This window comes from Protobothrops mucrosquamatus, unplaced genomic scaffold, assembly GCF_001527695.2.
Source record: "Protobothrops mucrosquamatus isolate PMUCROS unplaced genomic scaffold, P.Mucros_1.0 scaffold1023, whole genome shotgun sequence".
NCBI lineage: Eukaryota > Metazoa > Chordata > Lepidosauria > Squamata > Viperidae > Protobothrops > Protobothrops mucrosquamatus.
The window spans coordinates 1-19,115 of record NW_015387258.1 but is presented as its reverse complement, the minus strand read 5'-3'; the positions used below and the strand labels follow the sequence as shown (position 1 = coordinate 19,115).

At 41.2% G+C, this 19,115-nt stretch overlaps 1 protein-coding gene across 1 annotated transcript; it reads right to left on the bottom strand.

The window, feature by feature from the left end:
- Positions 1–2,653: 2,653 nt before the first annotated feature.
- On the bottom strand, positions 2,654–17,994 carry FAM13A (family with sequence similarity 13 member A; the record flags this gene model as incomplete). The annotated part of the gene is made up of 10 exons (XM_015819945.1): positions 2,654–3,206; positions 5,659–5,760; positions 6,610–6,800; positions 8,434–8,517; positions 10,919–11,014; positions 12,055–12,138; positions 15,406–15,623; positions 15,737–15,818; positions 16,829–16,967; positions 17,787–17,994. Coding segments are annotated over 10 exons (1,331 nt in total), but the record flags the coding sequence as incomplete, so codon positions are not given.
- Positions 17,995–19,115: the final 1,121 nt, after the last annotated feature.

Genomic DNA, 19,115 nt, shown 5'->3' with positions numbered 1-19,115 from the left:
ACAACTCTGGGACGCTGCAACCGTCATACAGACGAGCCAGTTGCCAAGCATCCGAATTTTGATCACGTGACCGCGGGGATACTGCAAGGGTCGTTAAGTGTGAAGAATGGTGGGTCGTAAGTGTGAAGAATGGCCATAAGTCACTTTTTTCAGTGCCGTTGTAACTCTGAATGGCTATAGGTCGAGAACTACTTGTAGAAAGCCCGCATTTTGCCCACTCTTTTCGCCCAGTGGCAACAGGAATGAGTAAAGCAGTACGAGAAGCTCGAGACATGCCTGAAATTCTTGCTATGGATTTACTCATTGCATGCATATAAATGGCAAATTGATTTCTAGTCTGGTGGTAAAAACGATAGTTTGCCTCTTGCCAACTTATCGGAAAGTCCAGCGGCGACCTTATTCAGACAGACTTTGCCACTTGGGCTTTTAATTACAGGCCAATCAAATTTGGCTATGGACCCAGGCACGTCATAAACGAATTAAACCTCAAAGCTTAACAATGATTAGAAGACATGCTGGTTGCTCCATGTTTATTTTCATGTGGGGAAAAAAATGTGACTTAATTGTTCACTCAAGAGTAAGCACATCAGCAAAATTACAAGTTATTTCCTTTTAATTCTGGGAATAATTTCTATCTGCAAAAGTTTCATTCATTATTAATCTTTGTTTTAAAAAGGGAGGGTTGCCTATCGCTTAGCATCTTGAGATTCAAAAGAGAAGGAACAGACACCTCAACACTGTTTTCATTGATACTGTTATCACTTGATAGTTTTCAACTGAAATCTTAATCTAGACTCTGAAAATATATATTTTTTTTCCAATTTTCATCTTTCTTGTCATACAAACAGTAATTTGGGTAAGGAAAGATCAGGTTAAAAACAATGAAATATGAAAATAACTACTCCTGTTAATTCTCTAATACTTAGCGGATAGCACATCTCAGTGAATTCATGAAATATTTGGGGTTAATATATAGTGTTATGCTGAGTGGCGTGGGAAGGTTGAGAGTTCAATCCCAGGTAGCGGCAGATGTTTGTTTCCTAGGGCGCAAAGCAAAAATGTCTGCTGTGAACTCTACATGGCGTCAGGAAGGGCATCCAGCCAGTAAATGCTCAGCTCTATCCAGTTGCCCAGACTCTACCCTGAATTAAGTGATTACAGGGTTGTAAAAAGGGAGTTTTATATAGAGTTATGCTAAAGGACTTATTATTAGACTACAAAGAGTTTCCTTTTATTCTTCATTTGACAGTGTATTTGCTTTCACAAGTAGCTTATTATGTGCTACAACGGGCTAATTGTTGAGAAAAAAAGGCTAAAGCTACTCTAAGCCTACAGAATTAGATTTTTGAATCTTTAGGTATGTTGCATTCATTTGGGTCCAAACATTTCAATTGTTTTGGTTGTTTGGTTGAGCATTAAATTAATAGTTTTAGATTTGACAATTATATTTTTTAACTCAGTTTGATTTTCAGGGTGGAAATCATTTGTGTTAAATGCTGATATTATTCATGGTATCAAACACACATATAAAAATTCCCTAATGCTGGTGCCTCATAAGGTATGCATCTATTACAATAAACAGAATTTCCAATTAGCTCCCTACTTGTCTAGTCAAATCTTAAGGTTTTTAAGACATATTTTTCCTTTAAAAATGGCATAACAGAAAAGTCAGGTAGATGAAATGTTTTTTTTCCTTTATTTAGGTACATATTTGGTTATTTTTTTAAAAAATTCTGTTTTTTTTCATTTTCTAAAAAAATATATGTTTCTTTCTAAAGTGCATTGTTCTACTCCCTACCATTTTGCTCAAGAGATTTGAAAGTGTACAGCAACGTCAAAGCCATACAGAGCTTCAACGAAATATGAATAGAAATTCAGCTATCTGGGGTACAAAAATTATAAGGGTATGAGACAAACTGTCATTGTCATTAATTTTAAAGTCCACAGTCTAGACATTTTGATGCTTTCTAATCATAGGGAAACCTTTTGCATTAAATTGATCTGCTGAAAAATCTCAGCACATTTGCCACAGTAATATGAAGGAGAAAATTCTCAGAAATATTGCAGGGCACCAATAAACTGGATTCCATTACGGTCTGACACAAGTCAAGAGCGGATCACAGAAACATCATTACTGCAGAAGAAAACTCATGATAATCTTCTGCCTTTTAAAGATGCTTGTCCAATTATTCCCGATCTTTACTTCAAGGACAAAGTATGATAAACCCTTTCCAGACATTGTCTGAAACCCACAATTATATCAGAATACCTTGGCTACCAAGATCATTGCACTCCTTATCTTCCTACTCTTGAGGACGGTCCCATTAACTAAGCCCAATTTCTCCAAGGTCCACTTTCCACAATTTTTTCTTTCTTCCAGCTCAAACAGATGTAGGAGTTGTGTAATAGCATTTCTGAAAAGTTCATTAGTAAGAAAGTGTGTTTTCTTTTTTTTTTTTTAAAAAGGAGCCGTATTAAAAAGCCAAGGCAGTCACACTTAACAGTTCTCCACCAATTGCCAATTCAACTTTTCAGTTGGAGCCTGTTACAAGAACTACGTACCAACAGTAACAACGAAAACCCTGCACTCAAATATGAGATAACAAGAGGGACCTAGCTCCCCTCTCAGAATTGTCTCAGAACATATATCCTATTAGAACAGACCTGATTGTTTTATTGGTCTGAAAATTACAGGCAATTATTTGGAGATTCATGAGAACTCAAACTAGATCACCTTTTTTACACTGATGCTCCAAAGAAGATAAAAACTGAGGTCTTTTTTTTTTTTTAGTCCAAGCAAATGCAGGTCACCAACTGATGGAAGCAAAAGGAACCATGTGGAACAGAGTCTTTTTTAGTAGGTCAACACCCTCCCGGTCTTGCCAGCCCAGATGGCAGAACAGGTCACAAGTCTGAAGAAAGATGCAGGACCCTCCCTCCTTCATACCCCATCATCTTCTGCCGGCCACAGTCAGGGAGAGCCACTAAAGCCCTTTGTGGTATTAGGCTCTTGCTGAGTCCTTTGTGGTTTTGGCTGCATCAACACCTTAACATTACTGGCAAATCCAGCGTAGCTTTATTACATGATCTTGGAGCTTAAATCTCTTTTGCTGATGAGGACCTCCAGCAGCCTCAGTTTGGCCTTAACCTGCTTGTATTCATTATATTCTTCGGCCATGGGAACACGGTCTTCTTTCTGGACGTTTCTAAAAAGCACAACCAGATGAAATATTATCAGCTTCCTGTATAGGATTATGTCCTTAAAGGCATATTTTACAACTTTTGCAATGAGAGGAAACAGAAGAGTAAACTTAGCACGTCCTGGATGGGGAGGTGGGAAAATGCTTTAGGGCAGTGATGGCGAACCTTTTAGAGACCGAGTGCCCAAAAACCACCTCGCCCCCCGACCCACCCACCTGCTCCGCCACCTGCCCCTGCTCCACCCCCTGGTCTGCCCCCGCCCACTCTCAGGGCCACCCACTGCCTCCACGGCCCGCCACAGATCACCCAGGCGGCCCTGCAATGCCATGGCAGCCATGCCCTCCACCCACACCTAGCAGCATCATCTGCGCACATCGGGGCGCGAAGGTGGAGTCTTGTCCCTGCTGCCTGGCTGCCATGTTCTTGGCTGCGCTGCTCTGCGCAGGCCGCACCCAGGGGCGACTGCTGGTGAGGAAGGGGCCGTGGGGGGAGGCAGGGGTGGGACAATGGCGTGCGTGCCCACAGAGGGCTCTGAGTGCCGCCTCTGGCACGCGTGCCATAGGTTCGCCACCACTGCTTTAGGGAATTTTAAAAAAAGGAAAATTCAAGTGTGGGTCCAATCCTTTAGTGAAAGGAAGTACAGGTAGTCCTTGACTTACAACCATTCGTTTAGCGAACGTTCAAAATCACAATGGCACTGAAAACAGTGACAACCGTTTTTCACACTTATGACCACTGCAACTTCCCCATGGTCACACGATCAAAGTGCGGATGCTTGGTAACTGGTTCAAATTTATGATGGTTGCCGTGTCACGGGGTCACACGATCATCTTTTGTGACCTTCTGACAAGCAAAATCAACGGAGAGGCCAGATTGGCTTCACAATCACGTTACTAATTTAACCTCTGCAGGGATTCACTTAGCAACTGTGGCAAGAAAGATTGTAAAATGGGGCAAAACTCATTTAATTTAATTGCTAAGTGAGCAATAGAAATGTCGGCCTCAATTGTGGGCGTAAGTCAAGGACTATCTGTAGATCTTCTGGATATTAATATCCTCTACTGCATTCCTAGAAAGACAGTTATGACAATCCCTATAAAAAAAAACTAGCAACAAGCAGAGCAGGTAAGCAAAGGTGGACAAGACACATTTTCCCTGAACATTTGTTGGTTTGCCAGCTAGTGCAAAGAGCATTGCTGGCTCCTTAACAAACAAAATCTCTAGTTCCCTGTATTGCAATTTTGAGATGCACACACTCTAAGTCAGGGCTTTTCAACCAGTGGTACGGGTACCACCTGTGGTACATTGGCACCTGGCAGGTGGTACGCGACCATCCTAGTAAAGTGGTAGCGGGGGAGGGGAATGAGCTGAACCGGAGCAGCACTGCACAAGCCTGAGCAAGAGATGGCTGGAGCTGCGGGGCTGTTAGGGGTTAGTGGAAGCACCAGGATCAGCGCCAGGCTCCAGCTGGAGCTCGGCGCTGATCCTGGCGCTTCTGCTGAGCCCAGAAGAAGCGCCGATCAGCTGGAATGTTGCAGCCTCTCCAGGGTCTTGTGATTTACATTCAGATGCTTGGCAACTGATTCATATTTATGACGATCACAGTGTCTCAGGGTCATGTGAAGTGACCAAAACCTGCTGCAACCACCCAGTAGATGGGGGGAATAAAACCCAAACACCCCCCCTACCCCACCCTGCTGCCAATCCTCAACAGAAATGCTCACAACAATGAAAACCTCGGACAGGAGGAAGAGCGCCGCAGAGTGGGCAGGCAGGTGCCTTGCTCAGCTGTGGCTTGGGGGGGGCACTTTTTTCAGTGCCATTGTAACTTCGAACAGTCACTAAGCGAACTGTTGTAAGTCGAGGACTATCTGTACTTTATCACTTTTTTCCTTTTTTGGGGGGGGGGTCATCAAGTTTTTGACACCTTGCTAGGCGACTGGTGGTACTTGGATATTGCCATATCCTAAAAGTGGTACAATGGGTGAAAAGGTTGCAATGCCCTGCTCTAAGTGAAGGGATTTATGTTTTAAGCCTGTTCCATACATTATTACAATCTTCTGATACTCAGACCAGTGGAATTCATTAACTCAAGATAGAGCTTGGTTGGATAGCATTAAAAAGGGACTGAACAATTTATGGAGGACAGCTCTACCAAAGGCAATTAATACTCAATGCCATCTCTTGTTTGGGGGCAGTACAGCTTTAAATGCCACCTTCAGGGTAAAATGTGAGAAGGGAGTAATGTCTTTTTCTCTCTCCTGCTTTTGACCATTCCAGAGGCCTTTGGTCAGCCAACAAGAATCCAAAGGATCTTTACTTTAGAAGTTTAGAAATATGGCAGAGAGGAAAAACCAAAGATTAGTAAGCAGAGCCTTTGCAAGAAGTTAAAAATAATACAACACGCAACATGAATTAGTCCAGGGTTGGGGTTAAAAGAAGAGGATGGCAAGTTACCTTCCATTTTGTCGGAAAAAATTGTCTTCAAAATCTCTCAATTTTTTTCTGATCCTCTTTTTATCTTCCCTCACTTCTTGAAGCTGCTCCACAAGTTCACGCCTACAAAATGAAAGAAAAAACAGGCAGCCCAGTATTAAAAAGAGACAAAAAACCCAACAAGCATGAAAACAAGGTGGAAAAGATACATTTCTCCCAAGTATTGCGTTTGTCAGAAAAAAAGAAAATGTGTGGCTTACTCTTTAAGAAATAAAAATTTTAATACTCCAGAATGAGAATGTAGCAAAGTGTTTTATACTTTAAGTCTGTTAAACTGTCGTCTCATATCATTAAATTGTCATATTGAAGCCTGTGGAATTTGAGACTTCAGTAGCACAAATCTCAATGTCATAATTCAGTTAACTCCACAATTCCATTCATAGTTAGCTAACTTAACAAGTGCCTGTTGAGTTACACAAAGTTAATCATAGTTGATTAAAAGCAAAAAAATTAAGACTAAAATTCAGCTGACTTGAAATTCCACTCCACTCCATTCCATTCCATTGTTGCAACTTTTCCCCTGTTTTGCTAAGTTTTCAGGGAAAAATGTCAGGCTTTTTTTTTTTTTTGCTGCGACACACTAATAAGAGTCAATTTTGAACAGAAATAGGCTGACTAGTGCAGTTAAAGCAATGGCCACTTGTCCAATGCATGCAAATTGTATTTGTATCAGAGCTTTTTCAATTCTGCCCCCTGCATGAGATGTGAGAGTGGGGATTTCCACAAGGACATTGTCTACTCCCTCTCAAGGTAAAACTGAAATGCAAGATTTGGCTGAGCGGTCAATAAATGCCAGGAATTTCACCACATGTCACTGTGAAAGTTTAGTAACATCTTAGCCAAACTAAAAAAAAAAATCAAAAAAAATCTATACCCAGAACATGAAGTTGATTACTAAAAAAAATGACATACATAGAAGCAGCATGAAGATTTGACAATCCCATGTCCTGGCTGCTTTTTGAAGGGATCCTATCATCCACTGGAGAAATGAAGCCATCATCTTCTAGTTGGTCCAAAAAACTTCGTACGCCAAAGTCAGATTTTATTGTGACTGTGAAATCTGGTTTCACACTGCTGTCGTCCTCAGAGCCATCCTCTTCCTCCTGTGAAGAGATTTTGATTTCAATGGCTATTAGTCTCTGATAGACGTGCATTATCAAAATTGAAAATATTAAAAAAAATGCATAGACCAAATACTTTCAAATATAGCATGGGAAAGGGCAGTCTCTTGTGTTGCTACCTTATGGATCTTCTTTAGCATGCTTTCTAAATAGCTGGGATTGTCTGAACCAGGAAGAAAAGTGTCATATGTAAATATACAACTAACATTGCTAAGATTTGCAAAGAAGCTAGTAGGCCGATAGAGAGGGCAGTGGGCATGGGTTTGGGTGAACTCCAGGAAATAGTGGAGGACAGGGGGGCCTGGTGTGCTGTGGGGCATAGGGTCATGGAGAGTCAGGCACGACTTTGTGACTTCGTGACAACAACAATAACAACACACTAACATTGCCCAGACTTTTTTCCAATTCTTAAGGGTGTACAAATGTTTTGTTTTCTTTTGCCAGCTGGAATCCAGCAAGTGAAAAGGCCACACAGTACTTAGACAGCACCAAAAATATACCTTCAGTTTGGGTTATCTGAACCTAGTATTTATATTGTGGCCACATTTAATTGTCAAATAATCTATTTCTAGGAACTGAACAATGCTTAAAAGAAGGCAGATGTTTCCATCCCTAAATAGAGACCTTGAACATAGGAAGTGTTTCAGTGAACTAGGATTTATTCATCTAGACTGGCATTGCCTATTCCAGTCTTCCCAATTTAGACACTGTTGGATAGATTTTAATTCTTGTAATTCTACACCCAGCATGTCTACTTTGGAAAATTCTGAAGGATTCAGATTTGGAGGACATCCATGTTGGGGAAGGGAGAGGACAACACAACCATTTATATCATATTATTGCCAGATATGTCCTTTTGTAGTGGGCGAATGTGGTTAGGCAGAACTGCAAAGAGGTTATTTCTTACACTGGTAGCGAATCAACAAATAAAAGCATGAAGATTTTTTTTAAAAAAAATAGATTCCCAGAACAGTCTTCTAGACAAACTTGGGTCTTGCACTAATTACATAGCTTAAAAGTCTAGGGGAACTGTGAAATTGCAGTATATCACTAAATAAAACAATTTTCTAAAGCAGACTGTATTAATTGATCTCTAGCTTCCATGGGTGGGATGATTTTAGAAATCCAGGAATTAAGATAGAAAACTGTTACAACTGAAGTACATTGTAAAAGCAGTCAGTACAATAATGTGGGCAAACAGTGAAAAAGAGCTATAGATTTTGCTGTGATGTCCTTGGTTACCTAGTGTGGTAATGATATGTCTACATCAGGGGTAGTCAACCTTGGCTCTTTTATGACTCGTGGACTTCAACTCCCAGAATTCCTGAGCCAGCTAAGCTGGCTCAGGAATTCTGGGAATTGAAGTCCACGAGTCATAAAAGAGCCAAGGTTGACTACCCCTGGTCTACATGAAAACAACCAAGCTCAGAGAGCACCAAGGACCCCACAGTTAAACCCTGAGTTGCAAATATTCTCTTCTACTGAATTTGCTTCCTGGAAACATGGAGATGAAGGAAGAGCATCATCATCACCCACAGTGGAGGAGGAGAACTGATGTAAGTTGAACAAACGAATTAATGTGGGAGGGGAGCGAGAAATCCCACTTTTGATTCACCTTTATCTCTTTGAAGAAGGAAGCAGTTTCTCCTTCAATTATTGGCTGTAGCAAAGGACTTCTCCGCTTGCTAGAGGGAGAACCCTGCAAATAGATATCCAAATTGATTTTGTTACAACCCCTTTCTTTTCCACCTTATTCTCTCCCCACAACCTACAGCACATTCATTCCCACATCCACATAATAGTTACGGTATTGTTATTCTAATCCAGTGGTTCTCAACCTTTTTAATGCCGCGACCCCCAACCGGTCGTAAGTCGAGGACTAAACCGGTCGTAAGTCGAGGACTAAACCGGTCGTAAGTCGAGGACTAAACCGGTCGTAAGTCGAGGACTAAACCGGTTGTAAGTTGAGGACTAAACCGGTCGTAAGTCGAGGACTACCCAACCGGTCGTAAGTCGAGGACTTTCCCTGGCCGGGAGCGCCGCGCATGCGTGGTTCCGCCCCCTGTGCCAGCCGAGGCGTAGCTGGCAAGCGGCAGAGATGGAGCACGCCGACCACCAGCTGCCCAGCCCAAGGGAGGTAAGGCACCCACCGGAAAAGGGGAAAATGGCGGACAGCCTTGCTTGGCGACCCCTGTGAAATGGTCGATTGACCCCAAATGGGGTCACGACCCATAGGTTGAGAACCGCTGTTCTAATCTAAGCCAATAAATGAGAGTATTTGTATTCTAGGCCATTCAATGCAGAACAGAAAATGATTCCCCATCATGCTTTTCATATATTATACCATAGAAAGCCTTTCTTACAGTATACAACAGGGGTCGCCAACCTCCCCGGTCTGTGGCCACAGCTTGCTTAGAACCAGGCTGTGGAAGTGGTGAGCAAGTGTGCGTGCACGTGAAGCTGCACTTGTGAAAGAGATATGTGTGCACAAACCCATCCCCTTTCCCTCCCCTCCAGTCCGCCAAGCCAGAAAGTTGGGAGACCATTAGTATACAACAACCACATGGCAAAATGACATAGACAAGTCAACAAGCCTAAGTTTGGAGATTTGGATGGTGGCAGGAGTTTCAAAGATTCTCGGGGACTTCTCTAATAAGACAGGACTTCTTTCTAATGGACCAAGATGGGGATTTTAAGTAAAAGGAAAGTCCAAATGGTTAAAGTGGAGTTAGCTGCGCGATGTGGCAGCAAATAAGGAAAAATGCAACTTTGAGGTACATCCAAAGATATATAATTTCCGAACGACTGGAAGCAATCATACTTTTCTATTTTGCTTTGCTAAAATCTGATTTCTGCTACTAATTCTGAGAAGCTGACTTTCAAGGCTCCAAGAAATTGAAACTGGTTCAGAGAAAGGTAACAAAAATGTTAAGAATACTATAAACAAAGACTTATGAAAAGAAATTGAAGCAGCTGCCTTCTTTAGCCTTGCGTACAGGACTGAAGGAGGATATAATGTCTTCAGATACCTGAAAGGGTATCAGACAGGCATGTTTTCTCATTCCAGAGGGAAGGATCCCAAACAATGGATTTAAATGACAGGAAAGGAGATTCTGGTTGAAGGTTTAAAAAGATTTCTGAAGTAAAAAAATAGTTTGACAGTAGAACTAATTGCCCAGATAAATAGTGAGCTCCATTTTATCGTGGAAGCTCAACAGACAATCCTTCAGTTTGTCTTCTTGCATTGGACAGAGGCTGTGCTCAGGGATCTAATGTCTAATGTCTAATTCTATGATTCTGTTCTGAGAAATTCATCCTAGATTTTATTGGTGCTTATCAGACTTCCTGGCTCTCATTTTCAAATGCTTCTAATGAAAACACAAAATAAATTGAAAGCGAATGCATGGCAAAACAAAGGCCCTTCTTTCAGCATATGCTGTAGTTCTTGGAGATATTCTAAGGAAAAAAACAGCTTTATTTGGAAGTATTTTCTCCTGCCCAGGTGGGAAAAAACAAAAACAAAAAAACAGACAAGTATTAATGGTGGGGAGAAACTTTACTAGTTTGTTCTACGTCTAATAGTGTATTGATCTCCTTCCTGCCAGCATTTTATGTTCTTACAATTCCAAACATGTCCCCAGCTTACAGTGCTGGGGATTTCTGTCCTAGATCATGCAACATAGTAAAATAGAGCTTTAAATTTTTTCCCAGTTAGGAGCTTTTGTCCCTTAAGACCTTGCAAAAACGAATGGATCTGCCAGAATGCATGGCCAATGCAGAACAGACATCTTTTGACAATTCATGGTTCACATGTAGAAGAAACCTGGCTTTGCCATGGGTATAAGTGATAACCCAAAAGAAACCACATCTTGTCCAATCAGTTCATTAGAGCAGACTCCTTACTGGGAAATGCTGTTGACAGCGCTGACCTAAGTAGCTGCTAGCGCACCTGTATTTCTTTTCATATTGTGCAGGTATACATGTAATTATCTGGCTGTTACTACAGAGGAGATGTGGACTGCGAGCAACAAGGTGGTCTCTCTTCCCTGCTGGCTAAGAAAATGCAAGTGCAATAATCAAAACATTCGGTTTACACTCACGATAATGGGAATACAGTTTGCCCTGGAGAGGATCTGCTTGATCAAGCGGTATCTGTCGTAGAGGGGCTTCATAGTTTGCCGTTCATGTTTTGTTACCTGAAAAGGAGAAAATTGCCTGAATGTTGGTGTTGGTGGTAGGTAGGTTTTGCTAAAGCAATAGCAATAGCACTTACATACCGCTTCACAGCCCTCTCTAAGCGGTTTACAGAGTCAGCCTATTGCCCCCAACAATCTGGGTCCTCATTTTACCGACCTCAGAAGGATGGAAGGCTGAGTCAACCTTGAGCTGGTGAGAATCGAACTACTGAACTGCAGTCAGCCGGCAGTCAGCAAAATTAGCCTGCAGTACTGCATTCTAACCACTGCGCTACCACGGCTCATACCCATATCTGGGTATGGGTTGCAAAAGTCTTGGAAGTTGCCAGATTTCAGCAAAGAGAACTATTTACCGCTAGTAATCATTCACATTTTTACAGCACAGACTCTGTTTTCTATGGAATCTCTTGTGAAAAAAGGGATAATCTACTTTCTATTATCCCCTTATGAAGGGTAGGGCTGGGCACAAGAGCTACTGATAAGGAATGAAATGGTATAACACAAACTTAATGGCATTATACTAGCTCTTAGCACCCTTTCTTTCCTATTATCTCACCGGACTCGATTTCTACTCTTTGGGTATGTAATTGTTTGCCCCTATTATTATTTGCTAAGTAAGATCTATATATGCATGGTATCGGATGTGGAATTTAAGTAACACAACTGCAACAATACAGAATCATACTTTAAATTCTTGCATTTATCATCGTCATAGTTATCAGTTTAAATGGAAATTTTTATCATTCAGGCCTGTAGTTCTAAACCGGTTTCATTTTTATTAATTCCTTGAAAAGGAAAATAACCTTGTTATCTTTCACATCCAAGCTCAAGGTCTGGTCCTGAATCTCTCTTTATCTAAACACTTTGCAATGATTATAATTACTGGACAGATTAATACCTAGCCAGTCATCATCATTTCTGTCTTGCTACTTTTCTGTGCATAGTTCAAAGAACAGAGGACCTGTTCTCACATTCAACAACTGGACATTTGCATTTACCCAAATGCTGAGCCCGTTTGTTACAAAAATTACTATACTTACCGGTCTTCCATGGATGCTTTCATAATAGAGGAGGGATTTTTGAAGGGCCACTTTCTCTGATGCTATCTCATCTCGAGTCATATCCTGGGTACAGGAAGGACAGACAAAAAAGTAGAGGAACAGTGTGATACAGTATGTTGTTTGTACTGCTGCTTCCCATCCCCGAGTTTTTTATTTACTAATCCAGTGGTTCTCAACCTTTTTAATGCCGCGACCCCAACCGGTCGTAAGTCGAGGACTAAACCGGTCGTAAGTCGAGGACTTTCTCTGCCCGGGAGCGCCGCGCATGCGGATGTGCACAGCCCCAGCTAGCTTAAAATCAAGGAAAAGCTTCCATGTAAGCAGAGTGGGATAGAAATATATATATATAGATCAGTGGTTCTCAACCTTTTTAATGCCGCAACCCCCAACCGGTCATAAGTCGAGGACTAAACCGGTCGTAAGTCGAGGACTAAACCGGTCGTAAGTTGAGGACTACCCAACCGGTTGTAAGTCGAGGACTTTCCCTGCCCGGGAGCGCCGCGCATGTGTGGTTCCGCCCCCTGCGCCGGCCGAGGCGTATCTGGCAAGCGGCAGAGACAGAGCAGGCCGACCACCAGCTAGCCCAGCCCAAGGGAGATAAGGCACCCGCCGGAAAAGGGAAAAAAAATGGCGGACAAAAAAAATGGCGGACAGCCTTTCTTGGCGACCCCCATGAAATGGTCGATCGACCCCAAATGGGGTCCCGACCCACAGGTTGAGAACCACTGTGCTAATCAGTGGCTATCTTGAGTCTATTTTAAACTGTTCCTTTATCTCTGTACATCCCCTAGAATTGCTTCTCCACTGAGGCAGCTAATAATAAATTAAATGCAGTTAATTAATACATTAATCAATATGCACGGAATTCTGCATGGACTGGTGTTATTGGTAGCTTTTCTTTTTTTTTGTTAGGTCTAAGGATGTGAACAAAATTCTTTGAAAAATGTGGCTTCCTGACCAGGATTTTCAAGAAGAAGGTCAAGAAAAGGGCTCATTGGGTGGGTCAGTGAAAATAAGTGATAAATCTCTTGTAAGAATATTTTAGCTCTTCTGAAAGAAACAATATATGAGGATGGTCTTGAGACTTGGGCCTGCAGGATATCTGCCTTATTAATTCTCCTTGATATATTGACAATTTCCTATACCATTATATTTCGACTGCTTTCTTGAGAGATGGATTAGAGCAGGAGATACTTAATATTAATGTTGGGTGGTTGGTTCTAGAACAGTGTTTCTCAACCTTGACAATTTTAAGGCATGTGGACTTCAACTCCCAGAATTCCACAGCCAGCAATGCTGGCTGTGGAATTCTGGGAGTTGAAGTCCACATGCCTTAAAATTGTCAAGGTTGAGAAACACTGTTCTAGAAGGTGAGGTTGAGTAACTACAGTACTTGTCAAATTGAAAGGCAAACATCAGAATGCTGCAATGTCGAGTACTGAATTTGGCAAGCAACGTGGATAAAAGTCAATAAAAAAGGCTTAATAGATGAAAAGTTGATGATGTTGCTTTTGCCCTAGACTGCAATGTTCATGTGGTCCAGAAGGACAGCACTCCCTTTGAAAGACTAGTCCTGCATCTTCAGTTATTTAGCTCAGTGGTCTCTGTGGCACGAAACATCTTCCATTAGCTTATACTGGTGGGCATCTACTGAGCAGAAAAATCAGTCATACATTTATTTACTGGATTTATATAACTGTCTCACATACATGACTTGGAATAGCTTACAATAAAAATGGATAAAAGACATACACCACAAAAAAATAAAAACACGCAGTAGTCTGGAACCGTAAACAATCAAACTTCCACTTAAATGACTACATGTCAAGCTACTTTAGAAAACCGCTGGAAAACTAAGCTAGTAATTTAATAGTTCTGTTTTGAAGTAATTAGGCATGTGTGATAGTCCTTCACAAGATTGAGACACATTTCTGGGAACAACTGAGAATGCTGATGCTGTTTTTAATTCCCCTTCATCGTGTATGATAAGAATAGCTGATGGTAGCCTTGAGGACATAGAGTGGTGACAGGACCTTATATACCAGCCCTATTCTTTCCTTCCTGTGGGTCCAGCAAAAGGTAAGAGATTGTATTAAAGATTGGAAAGAAATTTGTAACTGCAGCAATGACACTGCCTTCAACCCATCAGTATCTGCAGTACAGCCAAGGTCGTTTTCATTGTCTGGAAACAAAACCCTAAGAGATCTGCCAAAGGTCGTCTTCCTACCCTTAACAAAATAATTGAGAGCAGTACAATCACTGACACTGTAGTTCTCAAATATGTATTGTAGACCTTCAAATAACCATTTACTCCATAACGCCTACAGAAATCTATTTAGATTACATTCAGCATTTCTATGAAACCTTTTAAAGATGACAGTGTTTAGGCTGAAAGATTGAATCACAAATTAAGTGCAGAACAGCATAGTCCATTCCTGAAATGGAATCTGAATGTTCTTCCATGAATCTTCCGGGACAGAAAGAGGTTCACAGGGTTCCAAATAAATGGGTTTCAAGAACAGATGTTGTCTAAAACTCTACAGAAACTTTCTGTTTTGGGCAAACTGCTGCCACTTTGGGAGAAAAAAAATGGAACACACTGGGATCATACTACAGTTTTGCATCACTTAACTGGGACCTTTTGCAAACAATTGTATGATTTAGAAGAAATATCCTTCAATATCCTTTATTCACCCTCTCACACTAGAACAGACATGTCAAACACAAGGCCCGGGGGCTGGATGCGGCCCGCGAAGTGGTTTCATGTGGCTCGCGAAGCCATCCTGGAAACAGTGAGGGAACGCCCCTCGCTGCCTTGGCCCTGGCCGGCCGGGAGCCAATGTACAATTTTGTGGTGGCCATCTATGCTGAAACGCATTCAGTCTTAGCTCCATAAGCCTCCCCGCGCATGGCCTGAGAGAAACAGTGAGGCTCCTCCAGTGGACCATGCCTTGGCACTTGCCCTAGTCCCATCCCTTTCTGCCAGAGACTGTCCCACTCCTGCCCAGGCCCCCACAGGCACCCTTGACGTGAACGATGTAGAGTGGCCACACCCACCCGGCCCCGAGGGCAACCGCAATGCTGATGCGGCCCTCAATGAAATTGAGTTTGACACCTCTGCACTAGAACTTTATGCTATTCCATAGGGATACTGCAAACAGCCTTTATGCTATTCCATAGGGATACTGCAAACAGCCTTAATATAATTCTAAATTGGCATTTTTTAATTAGCACCTCAATCATCTCTGTATGCACACCACTTCAGGATCTTAATAATTGTGTGGGATTTTTTTTAATTATTATTTTTTCTTGCTCTTTTCTTAAGTGTACCTTAATGTCCTCAGGTCGACTTGCTTCTGCCCTTTTCTCTTGGAGCTTCTTCTGCATGGATTCCAAAGTTGCCTCCACTAAAGGCTTAGATGATTTATCAGAAACCTCTTGCTTCTCTTCCTCTTTCTCCAGCTGAGAGCCAAAACTTTTGGGGAGTGTATTGCTACGTTGGCGAGTCATAGGAGCCAGATCTTCTTCTGACATTTTCAGTTTTGATTCTAGTTTTGGGCAAGGAAGGGAAAAAAAGTATTTTTAATGACAGGCAACAGAAAGAAAATGCAGGTAAGTCCAACTCTAAACAAGGAAGTGTTGCCACTTCCTTAATGCTCACCTTTTAGTTGCTTTCTAAACTTTGCAAGGTCATTTGTCCATTTCAGCACCTCGAGATTGGCTGCTTTGTCACTGTGAGAAGGCTGTCCGAGAGGGGGAAGCAAATAGGAACAAGGAATTTTTGTCAATGAAGGAACTGAAACCAAGGCTTGTAAATAAACACATTTATTCCAGGACTTTTACAAAATTTCCCAAAAGATGGGCAGATTTCCCAAAATACGCCCCTCCAGGTTTCTTTAATATGATTAAATATATAATAATATAAAGACATTCTTGAGTTTTCTGAGTGAGGTATATATTAAAGGTATATATTAGTTTTTTTAAAAAACAAAGTTCATTGCTTTATGCCCGTGGTGGCGAACCTATGGCACGGGTGCCAGAGGCGGCACTCAGAGCCCTCTCTGTGGGCACGCGTGCATCGCCCCAGTCCTATGCCTTCAGCTGGGTTTTATAAAACCTTTTCGCTTTAGGCCTCTGCCGCTGTGTGCAAAAAAAAAAAAAGTTCAATCAATCAATTTCAACTTCTCGCGGGAAACAAAAAGATCTCGCAAAGTTGGAATTGATTGAACTTTTTAGTCCCACCCAGTCTGCCATGACCACCAAAGCCACACCCACCCAATGGGCCACGCCCACCTAATGGGTCACACCCACCCAATGGGCCATGCCCACCTGGCACCAGACAATATATAAGTGGGTTTTGGGTTGCAGTTTGGGCACTAGGTCTCTAAAAGTTTCGCCATCACTGCTTTATGCACTCTCTAAAACACACTATAAATAAAATGAACAGGTGTCTATTGCACATACACTTTCTAGGTCATCTGAAGAGATTAGCAGCTTGATCAAATACATCTTTTACTTAGATATGAATTATTTGTTGAGCTTAGTGGGCTTTTCCCCAATAATGTTAAAAAAGGATGGCTACTTAATAATAAGTCAGTTGTTTCTTCTGCTAGATAATCAGCTTAATGATTATGCTGTTTAGCAATTCAACTGCTAGTGATGGTCAGATAAATCCCATTTGGGTATAACTGGGAAAGAAATTAAAATCTGAAAAGTGCTGTTTGATTGAAGGAAAAAGTTTTCGTCAGCTTACTCTATACTTTCTCTCTTCTTCAAATTTGTCTTCATACCGCCTGATCTTTTTCTTCAGTCCTTGAATCCTGCGAGTCAACTGTGCTGGTGTCAAATCTTCATTGTCATCTTCATAAGATCCCAAAGAAGAACTTCTTCGCCTAGAATGAAAGTCATGCCATTATGTTCAATCAATTTGTATACATTCAATCACACACACACACACACACACATCATTTAACTCTTTGTTGGCAATCCAAATTTAACACACACACTAACACACACACCAATGCTGTTTATTGGGTAGAAGTTGGATGTTTGATTCCAGATGGCTTGTGTTTGCCTCCTTTGGTATCACTATATATTATTACATTTTGTTCCATGACTTAAAACTGAGATTACCTATCAAGATGGCAGTTGAGATCATAGATTTAATGTATTTTTTTAAAAGATTATCAATGATATTCTTTGCTTTTAAAACCTAGTTTATATGCATAGCAAAATAAAATGGTACAATCATGAAATGGGGTACAATATTCCACGTTGGTGGAGAAATAGTTTCAACCCATCACTTGCAAAACATTTTCTTAACAAAATCCCAGCTTTGTATTTTTGTAGTTCCTCTTTTCTCCCCTGCAGGATGTTATATTTACATAATTAAACATTCCCAAATGTGGACCCACCCTTCTTTTTCCTTCCACAATCTGAGCTAGAGCAAAATATGAAGGAACATGGGAGATCTTTAAAATAAAACCGACAAGAACAGACTCTCTTCTAAATCACAGAGAATTCTGAATTGCAGACTGAGTTATGTTTAAAACCCTATCATACTGAGTATCTGCTAAAAATGGAAAGCAGCATCATGGGAAGGAGTTTAGGCTCAGCTGGAAGAAATGGATGACCGGAATTCTGGAGCAGTTCGGTAAGGAGGTAATGTCCTACCCAAGTAATGACTGTGCTGAATGCTGCCGCCAACCTACCTCATGAATGAATGAGAATTGGGTGGGGAAGGAGGCACTTCTGTGTCATCCAAGTACTGCTGACTTTGCCCATAGTTATAAAAGCGAGGGGACAACAATGGGTCACTGTCTTCATCCAGAAGCTGCTGAATGAGGCGTCCAGCCTGAGGGGAAAGGTGAGCTTCATCAGAATCATTACGCTGCCAGGAGGAAAAGGCAGGGACAGGCTCTGGAAAATAGAGGAAAGGAACAACGGTTGGGAGCTTAGTCTGCAATTGTTTTTAATTTGATTATAAACACTCAGTGACTCTAAGTCTCTAGCTCAGAGGTCTCCAAATTAAGACTTGTGGACTTCAACTCCCAGAATTCCTCAGCTTCTGGGAATTGAAGTCCACAAGTCTTAAAGTTGCCAAGTTCGAAGACCCCCGCTCTAGCTACTGCACATAATTAAACTTTTAATACTGTAGAAATCATAACCATTAAAATCCAGCAAACAAACCAAGGTACCAATTAAAAAAAAACCCAGCGCAACAAACAAGTCATTAAGAATTCAAACTATCTTGCAGGTTACGCCCCAGTGACCCCAAAGGAAGCCCACTTACCATCCAATAATAGATGGATAAATATTCATTGACTTCCTTAATACCAGCAAGGTTTAGATAACTTTTCTATTTGAGCCATAGATTACTTGGAGAAAAGTTAAAGTCTTTTTTTTCCAGATAAATAAAGTCATACTTCTAAAACGCTTGAGAGAACAATTGTAAATAATTGTAAATAAAAAGATGCGATGATTACTTTTCTAAATGAGCATTTCAACGCCGGAGGACAGCTGTTTCAGAGCAAATCTGTGGATTTAGATTGAAGAAAGAGATTCTACTGATGACCTTAAGCTAAGCACAGGGCAGGTGTTGAATTAGTTATGAAGGTCACACTCTGCAGAGGTTAACTAATACAGTAATTTGAATTGGCCCATAAACACACTGGAAGAAAACAAATGCAAGAAAGCTATCGTAAGAGCCTATTAAGCTCTTAATTTTGCATTCGTTGAAAATTTCCAAGTCAAAAACATTGTATAACTCCAACAGTTTTCTTAAATACTATCTATTAATGTAAACTGGGTGCTACTTGTTAGTTCTGGCTCCTTGGTAGAATTAGAAATCAAGGAACATCGTTAAGTCAAAGAAATCGATTATTTTCAAGGGCAACAAACAGACTGCAGATAGTTTGACGGTTATGATATTTATGTTCGCTTTGCAACCTATGTGCCCTTTCGCTACTTTTTCAAAATTCTAGAATATATCCGCTTCTAAACAGCAAAGACTTGTGAGAACTATATTTGGCCAAAGGGAA